The sequence below is a fragment of the Mus caroli genome, unplaced genomic scaffold, assembly GCF_978045245.1.
Source record: "Mus caroli unplaced genomic scaffold, Mus_caroli_1 scaffold_17, whole genome shotgun sequence".
Classification (NCBI taxonomy): domain Eukaryota; kingdom Metazoa; phylum Chordata; class Mammalia; order Rodentia; family Muridae; genus Mus; species Mus caroli.
Genome location: NW_028227272.1, coordinates 59,948,167 through 59,963,441, shown reverse-complemented (window position 1 = coordinate 59,963,441; position 15,275 = coordinate 59,948,167). Strand labels below are relative to the sequence as shown.

The 15,275-nt window shown below is 40.9% G+C and overlaps 1 protein-coding gene across 3 annotated transcripts in view; it reads left to right on the top strand.

Moving 5' to 3' along the window:
* The first annotated feature begins 467 nt into the window (after window positions 1–467).
* The window catches only part of Arl13b (ARF like GTPase 13B), a 53,132-nt gene continuing 38,324 nt past the window's right edge, over window positions 468–15,275 (top strand). For all 3 annotated transcript variants that reach the window (XM_029470726.2, XM_021184840.3, XM_021184841.3), the window contains exon 1: window positions 468–798. Coding sequence is in view for 2 of the 3 variants with exons in the window: in XM_021184840.3 (XP_021040499.1) it covers window positions 740–798 (59 nt within the window). In the remaining variant the exon portion in view is untranslated. The remainder of the gene's footprint in view (window positions 799–15,275) is intronic.

Below are 15,275 nucleotides of genomic sequence, written 5' to 3'. Positions count from 1 at the left end.
TAATTGTCTCGGTGTTTTGTTCCTGAGTTCTTCAGTCAAAGTTGGCCTTAGCCCCAGAGGATCACCATCCCTACTGCACAACAAAACAAAACAGAACAAAACAAAACAAAACACGCAGAGCATCAGAGGTCTTTAGGTCTCATCTAAGGTACTGGAGATGAACAGGATACAGAAAGGTTGGCAGGCAATGCATTTTGATTGAATAGAGACAGGGCTAGTGTGAGATTTCTCCAGGAAAGCTAGATTTATCTACAGACGCTCCGGTTGCCTAGTTACCAGAGCCCTCTTCCAGGAGCTCCGCCTTTTTCTTCTAGACCACGCCTACTTCCTCTTTCCGCCCTTTGACAGGGGGCGGGGAGCAAGGAGTCTTCGGCCGCTCAGAAGCCCGGGACGTAGTTCTGCAGCCTCTGATTGGAGAAGCGTGTGGTAGGAGGTTCCGAGGGCGGGTCTTCCGAGCTTCAGGAACGTCAGCACGTCGACGCGGGGGTTTTCTCTGGAGTCCTACTAACGCCGCTACGGTGTTCCTGAGCTTGTGTTCAGGCTGTCCCGGGGCGGCTGGCGGACTCGGTTAGGGGCCGGACCCCGCGATCTGTCCGGGTCACCGCCCTCCCGGCCTGCCCTCTTTCCGGTCCACACTAGGGGAGCCTGAGGCCGTGGCCCCTGAGCTGGGCCGGGGAGCTCGGGGCTCATCCCCTCCTCCCGAGGCTCGGATGGGAGGTGGCGGGAGGAGAGACCTGGGATGTTCAGTCTGATGGCCAACTGCTGCAACTTGTTCAAGCGGTGGCGGGAGCCTGTCAGGTAGGCTAGGGCGCAGGCCCGCTGCCCTGAGGGATGGGGACGACCACACCCCTGGGCCAGGCCGGGCACCGCCTCTTCCCTAGGCGGGAGAGGAGTAGGCCAGGTCTGGGGGATACCGCCCCTCCCGATGGGACCATCCCTGGAGCGGGAGTTCAAGACTTCTAGCTCCTCTTATGTCTGCTTGACTAAGTTTTATACATGTATTTTTGAATTGCTTGACATTTCTTAGAAAGATGCGTGTGTGAGCATGTCTGTGTGGAGAGGGGAAGGAGGGACATAATTATCCATTGTACTTTTCTTCAAAGTCTTTTGTAGTGGAGATGTTTCCTAAGAGAGTTGTGAAGTACAGTTTTTCTAATAAACACACACACCGTTGTAGCTTTCTCCATCTCATCTCTTTCATACACATCCGAGAACACAATCACACTCTATTTTGTTTGACTTTTTGGCTCTATTCCTTACTAATTATATGAGTCAACTTGTATTTGGCCCGTCTTCCTTATTTATTAAATGAGGATAATATCTGTGCCTAAGAAGTGTTGGGCTCAATTAAAGTGTGTGAAAGGTAGTGTTTTCTTAGCTGTAATTTAGCTGAAGTTTTCATGTACATTCTAGTATCACCTTCTAATTGGAAGGTCTCTTGCTTCATGTTTCATTTTTTTCATCAGTACATGTGTGAATGTTCAGTGCATATTACTTGGTGGTTTATTCATTAAATGCTGTCAAGAAACATATACAGGCACTGTGCTAGGGTGGAGTCAGGGAAATTGATGTTTCTGAAATCCAGAAGCCCAAACTATAGAGTGTGTTTCTCTTTATAACTATTGACTTTTCCTACTTAGGCCTTGGAATTGGACCATAGACAAAAATCTAGTGAAGTGTTTTTTTTTTTTTTTTTTAAATCCCAACCTTCACAGATACGTCACAAAGATGAACAGTTCTTTAAAGAATACGTCTGAAAAGCAACACTACACACATTTGTAGGAAAACACATACCTATATTTGGGAAAGAAATGTGCTTTAAGCAAAACTTGGCATTCTCCCTGCCCTTCACCTCCCCCTTATTGACTCTGGCTTTGAATGTTTTAAGTGTAAGTGATAGAATCGCCAGTAAGAAGGTGTGTTCCACACTCTGTGCGCTGATTGGCTCTAGTATTTTGGCTGATTTTATAGCTTCTACTTAGACTTGAAAGCCTTAACATTTTCCCTCTCATACTTTCCTCTGCTTTTAAAGAATGATTTTGTAGGAGAGTATTGGAACATGAGAATAACCAGATGTTTTAAATTCATCATTTGTAGTAGTCATTTTTCACAGTAATAACAGCGTGGTCTTTGAGCTTTGTTTAGAGAACAAACCATTTAGGTAGGGGAAGAGGTATTGAATTTTAAGTACAAGAGGTAACTGGATTTTACTAGCAAAACATCATTAAGATTCAGCCTTAGAAATCTGAATTGTAAGGGGGTTGTCTTTTTTTTTTTTTTTTTTTGGTTTTTCGAGACAGGGTTTCTCTGTGTAGTCCTGGCTGTCCTGGAACTCACTCTGTATACCAGGCTGGCCTCGAACTCAGAAATCCGCCTGCCTCTGCCTCCCAAGTGCTGGGATTAAAGGCGTGCGCCACCACGCCCGGCGGGGGTTGTCTTAATAGGTGACACTTAGCTCTGTGCTACCTAAATTGAGGTGCTGTTAAGTGAAGAGATGTATGGACATGGGAGGTTTTATAGCACTGTTTAAAGAGCATTGGATGTTGAAATGATAACTCTGGCATTACCGAGTTAAGCAATCTCTCTCTCTCTCTCTCTCTCTGTTGTTAGATAATTTAAACCAGTGTAAGACTTGCATTATCTTTCTGTTATCTCATGCTACTTTAGATTATGACTAACTTCAGTGTTCAGTGTCCTTGCCTAATGCCTGATTCGTAATGGTGACTGAAGAGATGTTTATCAATTATTATCTATCATTTGCTCATCTGTTACCAATAACTGTGCTTACATAAATGATCTTCGCATGAGTTCTAATTACTTTTTTTTTTTTTGGAATAAAGGAGAAGCAAGTAGAAGCAAGTAAGCTGGTTATAAAAATTAAAATGCTTTGCTTTTGTGACTTACATAATTCATGAGAAATTGCTTCTATTATGTTCATAGGTTTTTTTTAAGTCTTTTAAGTTTTAGATGTGCTACTTGATGTTGAGATTTTTTTATATAATTCTAAAATATATTTGCAAATGTGAGAGGAAAGTGTAATGATTTTTAATTCAGACTATGCAGAATAATAGATTCTATACTCTTCACTGAAAGTTCTCTCATCAAACGCAGTTCTTCATTTGTTTAATGATAACCCACAGTCCACTGGGTGTAGTAGATTTGCTTGATATGTACCAGGCAGGAGACTGAGACCCAGTATTAAGGCACCTGTCTGGATTAGTAATGAAGCCCAGGAACCCAGCCAGTTTTCAAAGAATAATCATCTGAGTCAGAACCTGAACCTAGGCTTTCAGGCTGCGTAAGTCAATGTTCGGTTGACTGTAGTATCAAACCCACAGACTTGTCCCAATAGGAGCCATGTAGTACAGCGCTAGAGTTTTAGTTTGGATGTTCTTGAGATTTAGAACAACCATGAAAACAGCCTCAGTGTAATACTGTTAACTGCATGCTGTAGTGCAAGTGTGCCTGCTTTCCCACATATAGTCTTCATCTCTTTCGTTTGGTGTGTACGTGTGTGTGTGTGTGTGTGTGTGTGTTTAGGATTTGCTCTTTTTTTTCTCACCTTCCTCAGTCTGTAAGAGTTGCCATCTTTGAGGTTCCTCTGAATAACATTGCTTAGGGCTTTTGAGGTTGAGGTTGTGCTTGCTTGCAGAATATCCCTCAATTTGCTTTTTAGTTCCTTATAATTTGAGTAAAGGCCGTACATCTTGGGGAAGAATACTGCAGAGATGGTATGTCCTTCTTCTTAGGCAAGTGGCCCTACGGTGCACATAATCACAGCATGTCATATCAAGGAGTGGGTAGTGCCAGTATGTTTTATTGCTGGGAAGGTTAACCTTGACCACTTGGTTAAGGTGTTGTCTTCCATGTTTCTCAGGATAGTGTTTAAGTTTGCTAGATTGGAATTGGAATCCTAGAAGTCTTAGCATCTTCCCATGTCCATGTTGTTGATGATGTATTTGTTAGAGCATCTTAAGAGAGGAAATCTGGGCAAGTATTTGAGGCATAGCTGCTGAGGTTATTTTTCTTGTTGCTGTTGTCAAACCCAGCAGAAGCAAATTATGACTAGAGGGATTTCTCTGGGCCCAAGATTTAGGAGAACACCATTCCAGGGAGGAAGGGAATCAGAGTTGGTGGTGGAGGGAGTGTGCAGCCAGGACTCCCACATCTGAGGGGTCAGGAAGCTGTAAACAGACAATGCTGACATTCAGCTGCCTTTCCCTTCTCCCCTTTTCTTTAGAAGGCCTAGTTCCATTCACATTCAGGGCTGTTAAATCTGCTTGGGGCACCTTCACAAACACACTCAGTGGTGTGTCTCCTAGGTGATTCCAGATCCCGTCAGGTTGACAATGAAGAATTATCATCACAATGGCAGCAAGCTGTCACTCAGCCAAGGAGTGACCCTGATTGGTACACATTCTATATTAATAAATCGTCTTCTGTTGATAGCTTATGTTTTTCAGGAGATAGCTTTGCCTTCCCCGCCCCTATTTTCTTTAAAAAGAGCTTTCTATTTCTCTCCAAGGTTAATTCTTAAGCCTGTTCCCTGCACTCCATCTCCTTACTTTAGTTGTTTTACAGGTAGACATGTCTTACTTACCTAAATCAGTAGATCTTCTATATACCACAGACGCTGCTTGTGGGATAAGCTGTGTCACTTTTGCTGTGAAATTCAGAAGTTGTTTTTCTTTTTAGCCTTCTGAGCTTCTTTTGCATCCTTTTCTAAAGAATAGGTTTTCAGGCCTTTCTTGCCTAACCAAAACAAACTCATCTTATTAGCGTCCCATGGTTGCTATAGCACATCTGTAAGTGGAGTAGCTTGAAACAACACAACTTTATTACCATTAGGTTCTAAGATCAGAAGTTAAAAATGGTCTGTTAGGCTGTATACCTTTGGGAAGCTCTAGGGGATGAATCCACTTTCTATTGCCCTTTCAACCTCAAGAGACTATCTGAATTCTTTGGTTCATAGTCCTGTTCTTCTTCCTTCAAAGCTCATAGCAGAAACCAGTTACAACACTATGCTATAATGGCCTTATATGGGCCCTGTGAGCTCATCAGATCTGCTTGTACAGTCAAAGCCTTGCTCCCCATCATTAATCATGTCCAAAATTACCTCCGTGTAAAGTAACGTGTGCACATAGAGGCTTGGCTGAGGATGTCCTTGGAAGGACAGTGTTCTCTGCCATCCTCTATAACCTTCTACCCTTGCAGCCACTAGTATCAACTCTTTTCCTTTACCCTGGAATTCTCAGTTCAGAGTTCATCCTGTCCACACATCTTTTTCTTTCATGGATTCCATAACTCTGAATAACAGACTTCTGCCCTGTCCCTTTAAAGAGTTCTTATACCAGTTACTTCCTGATTACTAAATGTGATGGATTCTTTTTGACTTTTGCCTGAAATGGGCTCTTACCATCTTTTGAAGTGTGAACATCTTTTCAATTTTTCAGAATTTTCTTCTTTTCCTATTGCCTGCTTCTTCTACCTTACTTTGCCATCTTTGCTTTCCTTGTCTGTCTTCTAAAGTTTCTCCAACGTTCTCTTCTCTTTTCCATGACATGCCCTCACTCTGTGTGCAATCAGATGTTGTGTTAGGCTTTCAGCTACACACGGACCATGTTCCTGGTCTACAGGGACCTCTGCAGAACTCTCAGTCTCAACACATCCATGATTAGGCCTGTGCCGTCTTGTTTCCCAGTCACAAGTTCCTGTTGATTCACCTGTATCTCATGTTAGCCAATTTATTTTGTCTTCTTACCCAAATCAGAAGTGAAGAGTAATTCTAAGTTATACTAAATAATACTAAGTTATAATTAGTTCTCCTATGCCAGTGGGTCCTAGAAGGCTCTATATTCAATAGAATATTTCTCATGTATTAATAAGGGATACTTCCAGAGACCCCTAGTGATGTCTGAAATGGAGTAATACCAAAATATAAACTCTACATATACAATACTACACATACAGACATGAACACACTCACACCAAGGGTAAGGTTTAACTTCTAGCTTTGGAAGCCGGGCATGGTGGCGCACACCTTTAATCCCAGCACTCGGGAGGCAGAGGCAGGCGGATTTCTGAGTTCGAGGCCAGCCTGGTCTACAAAGTGAGTTCCAGGACAGCCAGGGCTACACAGAGAAACCCTGTCTCGAAAAACCAAAAAAAAAAAAACAACAACAAAAAAAAAAAACCAAACTTCTAGATTTGGTATAGTAAGACCTTAACAATTATAACTAATAATAAAATTGGCCGATTATGGCAATGTACTGTAATAATAAGACAGCTCTGGATGCCCTTCGACTTTGGAGCTTCTATTAAGTAAGATGAGAGTCGTTTGAAAAAAGCAGCTAGCTGACAAGGTTACTGGATAGCTGATAAGTGGGAAGCATATGGAGCATGGATATTCTGAATAAACATGTGACGTGGTTCTGTGGTTCACACCTAGGCATGGCAGAGGGGGTGATGCCATCATTGTACTAGTAGGACACACAGTAGAAAAGTTAGGACTCCACTGTAGAACTTTTTAGTAATTTTTGCGCACAGTTAATCACATGCTGTGGTTTGGCTTAATGCCCCACAATGGTCTACATGCTAAAGGCTTCATCCCTACTGTGGTGGCATCAGGAGAGAGTTGAATTTTAGAGATGAAGCCTAGTGGAAGAAGGGGGTTAGGTCACCAGGGATGTGACTTCAGAGGGCATTGTGGAACCCAAGCCCTTCTTTCTCCATTTCTAGCTTAGATGTAAGTGCTTTTACTCTGTGCATGTGCCAACCGTGACAATGTGTGTGCCTTTCAATAATAAGTACTTAGAGGCTGTTTTTACTTCAAGACATTGACTATTTGGGGCCTATTTTAGTTACCCTGTGTGTAACTGAAAATAGGAGAAAAGTATGGTATCTCTGTCTTCATTTTGGATTTGTCAGAATCCACCCTTTATAGCCGCAAACTCCTGCTTGTCAGGTCAGGGAAGAGGCAGGGGAGTTTAGAAGAGAGGCTTGCCATTTTATTAGTATATGAAGATATGTATATATCTTATGATTTTTATGTGTCTACTATCAAGAAGGGCCCAGTTAAAATCATAAAAGTAATAGTAATTTAACAAAATCATCTTGACAACAAAAGTTATAGAAAACAACAAACAGTTGTTGTTTTAAACCTGGGTCAGCTGCTCAAGATTTTCAGCTATCTGCCTTTAGTATCACACATAAGTTTTAATCTCAAAGACATAGTTACTCATCCTGAAGTGTCCTGTGTGTCCTGTTCATATCCCTTCGCCTCTTCCACAGGTCCTTGCTACTTGAAAATAATTTTTCTCCCATCTTGATTTTAGCATCTTCATTTGCCAAAGCTGTATTTCAAATGTTTGAGTAAACTGCTGCTCACTAACTCATCCAGAAAGACGAGCTTCAGGTAGCACACAGGCTGGACACCAGTGTCCAGGAAAGCTGACTGGGCTGTGCTTTGTCATGTATGCTGTCATTGTTTCCAAGGAGGGCATAGATCCCTGCAGTTACTTTTTTTTTTTTTTCCCAAATGAATGTAAAGAAATCTAGACCATTTATAGAAGTTGCTGAGGTCTTAATTTCCTAGTTAATCTTAACATACAGATTAGCAAGGATTATCTAGTGTGCTGCCTGCTAAACCGGAGTGTCTGACATTCTTTTTATCTGTCTACTTCTTGGTTATGCTTAATAAAAATAGTGGGATTTTGTATTTTAAAAAAATACCAGAGACACATATTTGTATTTATGTTCAAATTTTAGAACTTGCTTCATGAAGTTTAAAATATTTTCAGAAATGTAGTTTTTGTGTGTCACATTTTGTCCTTCAAGTATTTGAGTAAACTATTATATCTTTGATACATATAATATTTTTAACATTAGAAATAACTTTTACGTAATCATTTCAGTTTAAGTATTATCTTAAGTTGACATATTTATTTATTCTTTGACAGTTTCATAATACACAATATATTTTAATCATATCCATAACATGAGCTCTAGTTATAGGTGTTTTTGAGGCATTTGCTGTGGGTATTTAGAATCAAGTCTGGCTCCTCTAGAATAGTATGTACTCTTAAGTGATGAACTATCTCTCCAGCCCTTCCCCAGTATTATTTTTGATATATGTTAGATAAAAAGGAACCCTGAAGTAAGATGTCTTCATGTACTCAATTTTGGAGTATATTAGCCACTACACCAACTGAGTAACATCAAATATGAACACTCGCTCATACTACAGAAATCTCCACCTTGAGGCAAATACTTGAGCAACTATATAATCAGATGTTTAGTGTCTCGATTGCTTCCTTTTATTTCCTAATTCCTTAGAATCACTTTAGTTTTAAAATATTTCTGTTTAGTCCTTCAATCCATAAACATGTCAACTTTTTTCATTGATTTTCAGTCAGAGAATATACAATTTATTGATGAAAAAGTTTAAATGAATTAAGTTCAATATAGTTATTTCTTAACTTGCAATCCTATGAGTTAGCTTCTCTTAGTGCTTCTTCAGTTTGGGGGAAATCGGAAAGTAGAGTTGTGAGTTACTCAGCAGTGCTGCCCAGGTGAAGAGGACAAGGTCTAGCTGAGGAGTCCATGAAGAGCTACTTGGGGTGACCATGTGGGACAGAAGGTATCATGGCCATTTGTTTGGGGATGGAAGGAAGAAACTACCAAATGTGAACTTGATTCTGTATTTTTAACCAGGAAATACCCTGGTTAGATTTGTTTTTAAATAAACGTATACTTTTGTTGTTGTTGTTGTTGTTTTGTTTTGTTTTTTTACTTTCTAGTGGGAAGGGTATGGGTTGAGACAGTGCCTCACTATATAGCTTTGGCTGAACTGGACCTTGATATATGGGTGGCTGAAAACTCAAGGGAGCAACTACCTCTGACTTCCTAGTGCCATGATTAAAGCCTAGCCACAGATGTAGGAACTAAGGTGTGTAAAGGGATGGGGAAAAAAATCCAGGCTATATTTGTGAAATGGAGCCTTTGTCCCTGGATACCTAATTTGGTATGCATCTATAAAAGTGAGTAGATAATTAAGATAAATGTGGGTCAGGTTACTCTGTAATACTGAAGTGTCTGTTCTTGTTTTGATAACACTGTGTGATAAATATTCCTTTGAGAACCTCTGCGGGCTTACTTCTTATTAGCCTGGAGTGTCTTGTACCTCCCTTGCTCAAGGCACAGCATGAAGATAAATGATAAAAGAGAAACGCCTTTGAACTTTGGAGACATGGTATTTAATCAAAGCCTTAGTTGTGGCTGAGAAGAATGGAGACCACTCAGGTCTGAGGTACTTAATTCCAGGTAGTGAGTCAAGACACCTCCTTTTCTTCTTTCTTTATGGAGATAATTGCTCACAAGTGCCCTGGGCTGGTCACTGTACAAATCTCCTGCCTCAGTTTCCCTAAGGCTGTGATTTCAGGTGTGTGAAATCTCTCAGTGGTTCACCACCACCATTCCAAGCTTAATGTGTTCTCCTCTTCCTTGTCTTCTAGCCTGTGTCTTGTGCATTTCCTGGGTTGTTTCTTGTGTTGTGATAGATTAAGCTGTCACTTATGTGACTCAAATACCTAGTCAAGATCTCTCCGTTTTACACTTGAGCTATGACAGCAAGCACCTGCCAGAATGAGCATGGGGAATGACTTAACCCTCTTGCAGACTATGGGCCTAGCTGGGGGTTCACTGGCTCTCACTCAGGCCTGTCTTGAGAATAGCTTCAGACTGAGCATCTCTTGTGTGCCATGGTCATGCAGACACTATTTGCTTTTTCTAATTTAATTTTCACCTTATCCACAAGCATGTTCATTGTCCACATTGTGTTTTACTGATGAGATTATGAGCAATAATGTGTCCAAGACCATACAGTTCCAAGACCATACAGTGCAGAAATTGCAGAATTAGGACTTAAATGCAGGACTCTATGACAGATTGGTGTCAGTTGAACTGAGTGCCTTGAACCTTATCTTGTGTGTATTAATAATATAAACATACTATACCTTATAGTACTACAGAGCACTCAGGAAGAAGCGCACGGGCTTGTGCACACACACACACAGCCCTCATAGTGTACAGTGCAGAGTGCATATGTGTATTGGGATCGGTCAGATGACATCTCCAAAGTGGAGTCAAGTCTCTCCATCTTTGTGTGGGTGTCAGGGATTGAACTCAGGTCACCAGACTTATGTAGCAAGCATATTTACCTCTGAGCTATTTTAGGAGCTGGTGGTATTTTTTTTCCTTTTTTTTTTTTTTTTTTCTGAGTAAGAATCTCAGTATAATCCCAGCACTTGGGAGGCAGAGGCAGGCGGATTTCTGAGTTCGAGGCCAGCCTGGTCTACAAAGTGAGTTCCAGGACAGCCAGGGCTATACAGAGAAACCCTGTCTCGCAAAACCAAAAAAAAAAAAAAAAAGAATCTCAGTATATAAATCTGGCTGACAGGGAATTATGGTATATGACCAGGCTGGCCATAAACTTACAGAGATCCACCCACCTCTGCTCCCAAGTGGTGTGATTGGGTGTATGCCACTATGTCTGGCATATATATATATATATATACACACACATATATATATATATATATATTATATATTGAAAAATTTATTGCAGTTTTTATTCTGAGATGTATTCATTAATACTGCATTTTGTTTGTTTGTTTGTTTTGTTTTTAACTACAGAAGGCGAGGATGTCTTCTCTTGCTAGGTTTCCAGTCTGTAATCTTTTAACTTCTTCCCTCTACACTCAGCCTTCCCCTTGCCCGGGGCTCTCCACCCTGACCATCTCGCCCAGGCAGAACATGATTTACGGACATTCTTTTACCCTTCTCTCTGGGCTGAATAAGGCCCCTTTGCTCAGACTGTCTCTCCAGCTCATTGTTTCTCTCTCTCTTATTGAGCATTTGATTTTATTATTCAAATTTCCTCTTTTAAGTTATAAGGGATCAAATGACAATTTAAGTTACATTACTTGGAATATATAAATGGCACAATTAACATTAGCATTTGGAGAATTATAAAAGAAGTAGATGAACATTTAAGCTATCATAGTGCCCCAGTATACTAAATATTTATGCTTTAGTCATTGTCACTGGAGAGGCATTTTAGGGTAGAAATCTTGTTTGGGCAGTTTTGTGTCCATAATGCCTAATGTTTTTATTGCTCTTGTCTGAACAAATGACAGAATGATTGATCTTATTGCCTGTGGCAGGTTTTCTAGACTCCATCGACCCACATGAGTACTATATGCTGTCTTCTCCTGTTTGAAGAGCTGTCCGTTTGATTAGTGTGATCACAAGGCTAAAAGATGATCTTTCATTTCTCTCTTGTCATAGAACACCACAGCCAAACTGTCCCCAGTGATAATTTACCATGTTTTTTAAGCTATAGTAACATGTACTTTTTAGTATGCAAAGTAGTATTGCACCTTTATTATTTTGCACAGACTTTGAGTTTTAGATGGCTGTTAACCATTAAACCCATTCTGTAAAATACCAAATGTTGTAGTTCATTCATGCTATGATTTTTATCCACATTAACTCTTTATTCACCATGCCTTCAGTTACCTAAAGTCAGAGAGTTACCTAAAGTCAGTTACCTAAAGTTAGTTACCTAAAGTTACCTTAAGTCAGAGAAGCCTCTTTTCAAGTTATCTTAAATCATAATCTTAAAAATTACACGCATTCTTAAGTAAAAATAGAAAATCATAGAGGATTATTTTGTGCCAGGCTCAGTATTATAGTTTCCAAATGTGTTTTTTAATCTTTTTTGAAAAAGATATATTTATTTATTTATTGTTATATGAGTACACCATTGCTCTCTTCATACACACTAGATGAGCGCATCACATGTCATTACAGATGGTTGTGAGCCACCATGTGGTTACTGGGAATTGAACTCAGGACCTCTGGAAGAGCAGTTGGTGCTCTTAACTGCTAAGCCATCTCTCCAGCCCTCCAAAATGTTTTATTTATTTATATTTTTGAAGGGCATTTTGGATGTTTGTCTTGAATAGACTCATAAGGTAAGAGTAATGTTCACAGGCTTGTGAATGTAGCTCAGTGTATGCACAGCATACGTAAGTGCCTAAGTTTGATCCCTCACGCCCCTCCCAGTGAATACTGTTCATAGGTGTGATGGTTAGCTTTAACTGTGTACTTGACAGAATCTGGAGATCCTGTCCCTGTGAGATGGACATCTGGTCGTGCTCAGCGAGCAGGGGTGGGTTATCTTGACTGCACTGATTAAAAACAGTTATATTTTATAGATGTGGCCAAGTATCTTTAGAAAGGACTTCCGGTGGACATTATTTATTTTGGCTTATGATTTTCGAGGCTTTCTACACAGTTGCATGGTCCCAAGCATGTGAACAGAAATGGCTGTGAGAGCTTGTGGTGAATTTCAGCTCTTCACATACCCACGGCTCAGGAAGAAAAGAGAACATGTGGCTGGAAGCTTGGCCGAGCAGTTAAGAGCACTTGCTGCACCTACAGAGGAGAGTACTATTCAAGTCCTGCACTCACAGGACAGCTCATAACCTTCTAGAGTTCCAGTTCCTGGGGACCTGACAACCTCTTCTGGCCTCTGAGGGCACCAGTCATGCACATGGTACACATATATGCATTCAGACAAAACCACTCATGGAAAACTAATTAATTAGTTTTCTAATGAATTAATTAGAAAAATATTAAATGCATGCACTCATACACACATACTCAGGAAGTGGCCAGGGATGCTCTGCTTTCAAAGGCCCATCCCCAGAAGCTTGCTTCCTCCAGTGTTTGGGGGAGGTCCTACTTCCCAAAGTTTCCTGGATCATCCCTAAATAATCCCACCAGCTAGAAACTGTGCCTTCAAACCGTGAGCTATGCGAGAGGGCTGTGGGCACTCTTAAGAAGTATAGAAAGAATACCACAGTGTTATTAGGAAGTTCAGCCTCTGTGGTCTTGTTCACAAAGCAGTCTGAGACTCGTAGAGCAGGCTCTGCTGCCAGCTCTCTCCACGGTCCTGCTGCTGTTTCCGTTTTATAATAAGTATCCACATCACTGAAATTATCCCAGGCTCCTGATGTCTTTGCTAGGCTCTAAGGAATAAGAGGGTGAAGATCCTCTCTTTGTTTGTTTTTGTTTTATTTTTCTTGATAGTGAATCCACACCATTTAGAATAAATGACACAAGCAATCAGAAAATGTGGGCTTCTATTCTTGCTCTATATGGGTGATTATTTGGGCTGCAAGAATGTGTGTATACCATGTACATCATAGGTTTCTTAGAAAGTAAACACATTCTTTTCACAGTTGACAATGCTCGCATAATTTTATATGCATAGAAACAACATATGTTACATACAACATCATATCCCTTTCTTCATCATTTGTGGTGGGGCTCTTTGACTTTCCCACTGGCCTCTTCAGTGGCTGCTTGGGGACAGGGTCTGGTGATGTTTCTTTTTATTTTTTGCTGACTCTAGTGTAGTTGTGACTTCTACTTATTTGCCACAGTGGTTTGAAACACTTACAAGACCAAGATTCTTGACTTGTAAGGGAAACCAACATGCAGAATAAGTTCATCTTAGTCATCTAAGAGCCAGGGTCCTTGCTAATGCCCATAAGCCTTATGTAATGTGGCTTTGGATGAGTCCCTGACCTCTTGGCCTTTTTCTGTCCTTTGTCAATGTTACCATGTAGTCTTCTCACACAGTCTATCTATTTACACCAGCTGTGGTGCCCTGTGGGGATGTGTGTGTGTGTGAGGCTAACGATCTCAAGGTCTTGCTTCTATCTTACCTTCTGCAGGAGGCCTGCCATAATCACTCTGTGTGAAACCCCCTAACCTCCATTTTCCACTCTCAGTTCATGCTTACTTCATCTGTTATTCCTTTTTCCCCATAATATGTAACAACTTTCTAACACACAACATGATTCATACCTATTCAATTCATTATACTATTTCCTTTCTTGCCATAAAATATAAACTTAAAAAGACTTTATGTGAGTTTGTGGTTTGTTACGGTGATAGCTGATAGATAGGTTTATTTTAAATACTTCTACATTCATGATTATCAAGTATCAATGGTTATTTGATAATTGATCAGCTTGGCTTTTGGAAGGCTTAGCCTGTGATCTCTTCCTCAAGTGCCTGACACCTTTGCCTCTCTCCTTTTCGTGTGTGTGTGTGTGTGTGTGTGTGTGTGTGTGTGTGTGTGTGTTTGTCTAGGGTGCTTAGGATGCTTTGGTAGGGGGTGAGTATGACTGTGGATTGTGAATACATCTAGAATTTGAGAGAGGGCAAAATCAAGGTCCAGATCGAAGAGAGCCACATATGGAATTTAAAGAATACCCTTTACTGTCATCTTAATTCTGTTTTAAGCATTCTTTAAGATGATTGTCAGTGAGAAATGAGTATGCCTATATTATTAATACAAATGATGCCTGGGTTTCTTTTGGCCTACTTGGAATGCCCCAGCAGGTGGTTGCAGTGTTGTTTTATGTAGGCCTTTGAGTGCCAAATGCACTTGAGCTAGGATGATAGATTCAAAGACTCATAGCTCTAAGTGCTAACAACAAGGGGGTTAGCACTCCAGGCTTCAGAGGCCAATCACTAACAGCCCTAGATGCTGAGATTGAAGGCTATTTCCCTGAGCAAGTGCCTCAGCAGCACTGTGTAATTCCTAGCTTTGAGCAGCAGATGGCAGTAGTAGCTGTGAGCACCCGCTAGCTAAAGGTCCTAGGACTCACCCGCCTCCCAGCCCCGTTGTTGAGATTTCTGACCTTTACAGTGGTGGCTGTTACAGCTTTTGAGCATTGGTAACTTCAGCTCTTAGGGATTGGCAGATTCCTAGAACTCTACTAGAAACTGGGACCCATGGCTCTCATCTATGTCTCTACCTCCTGTCAGCTACCGTCATCCTCTGGTGCCCATCCCTGCTGGCTTGTCTACATGTTGTGAAGTTTAGCCTGCTATACTTTTTACCAAACACTATTGGACAGAGGCTTTTGATTGGGGCCTCCTAGTAGATTCAGAAATCGTGCCAAATAGTGTGATTGTATAGCTGGGAACAGAATGCAGCATGGGTGTGGAGTACAAATGAAAGGTTATATTTGCACTATTCACAGCACAGCCTCCCACACACCTCGTATAAGGAACTGTTATGAGTCCCACACTGCACCAATCACTGGGTTCTTGCTGAGTTACTCAGGAGGTGCTCACATCCACCTCCATGTCTTAGGAAAAATAGTTTTAGGATCATCTAAAGTACCCTGAGG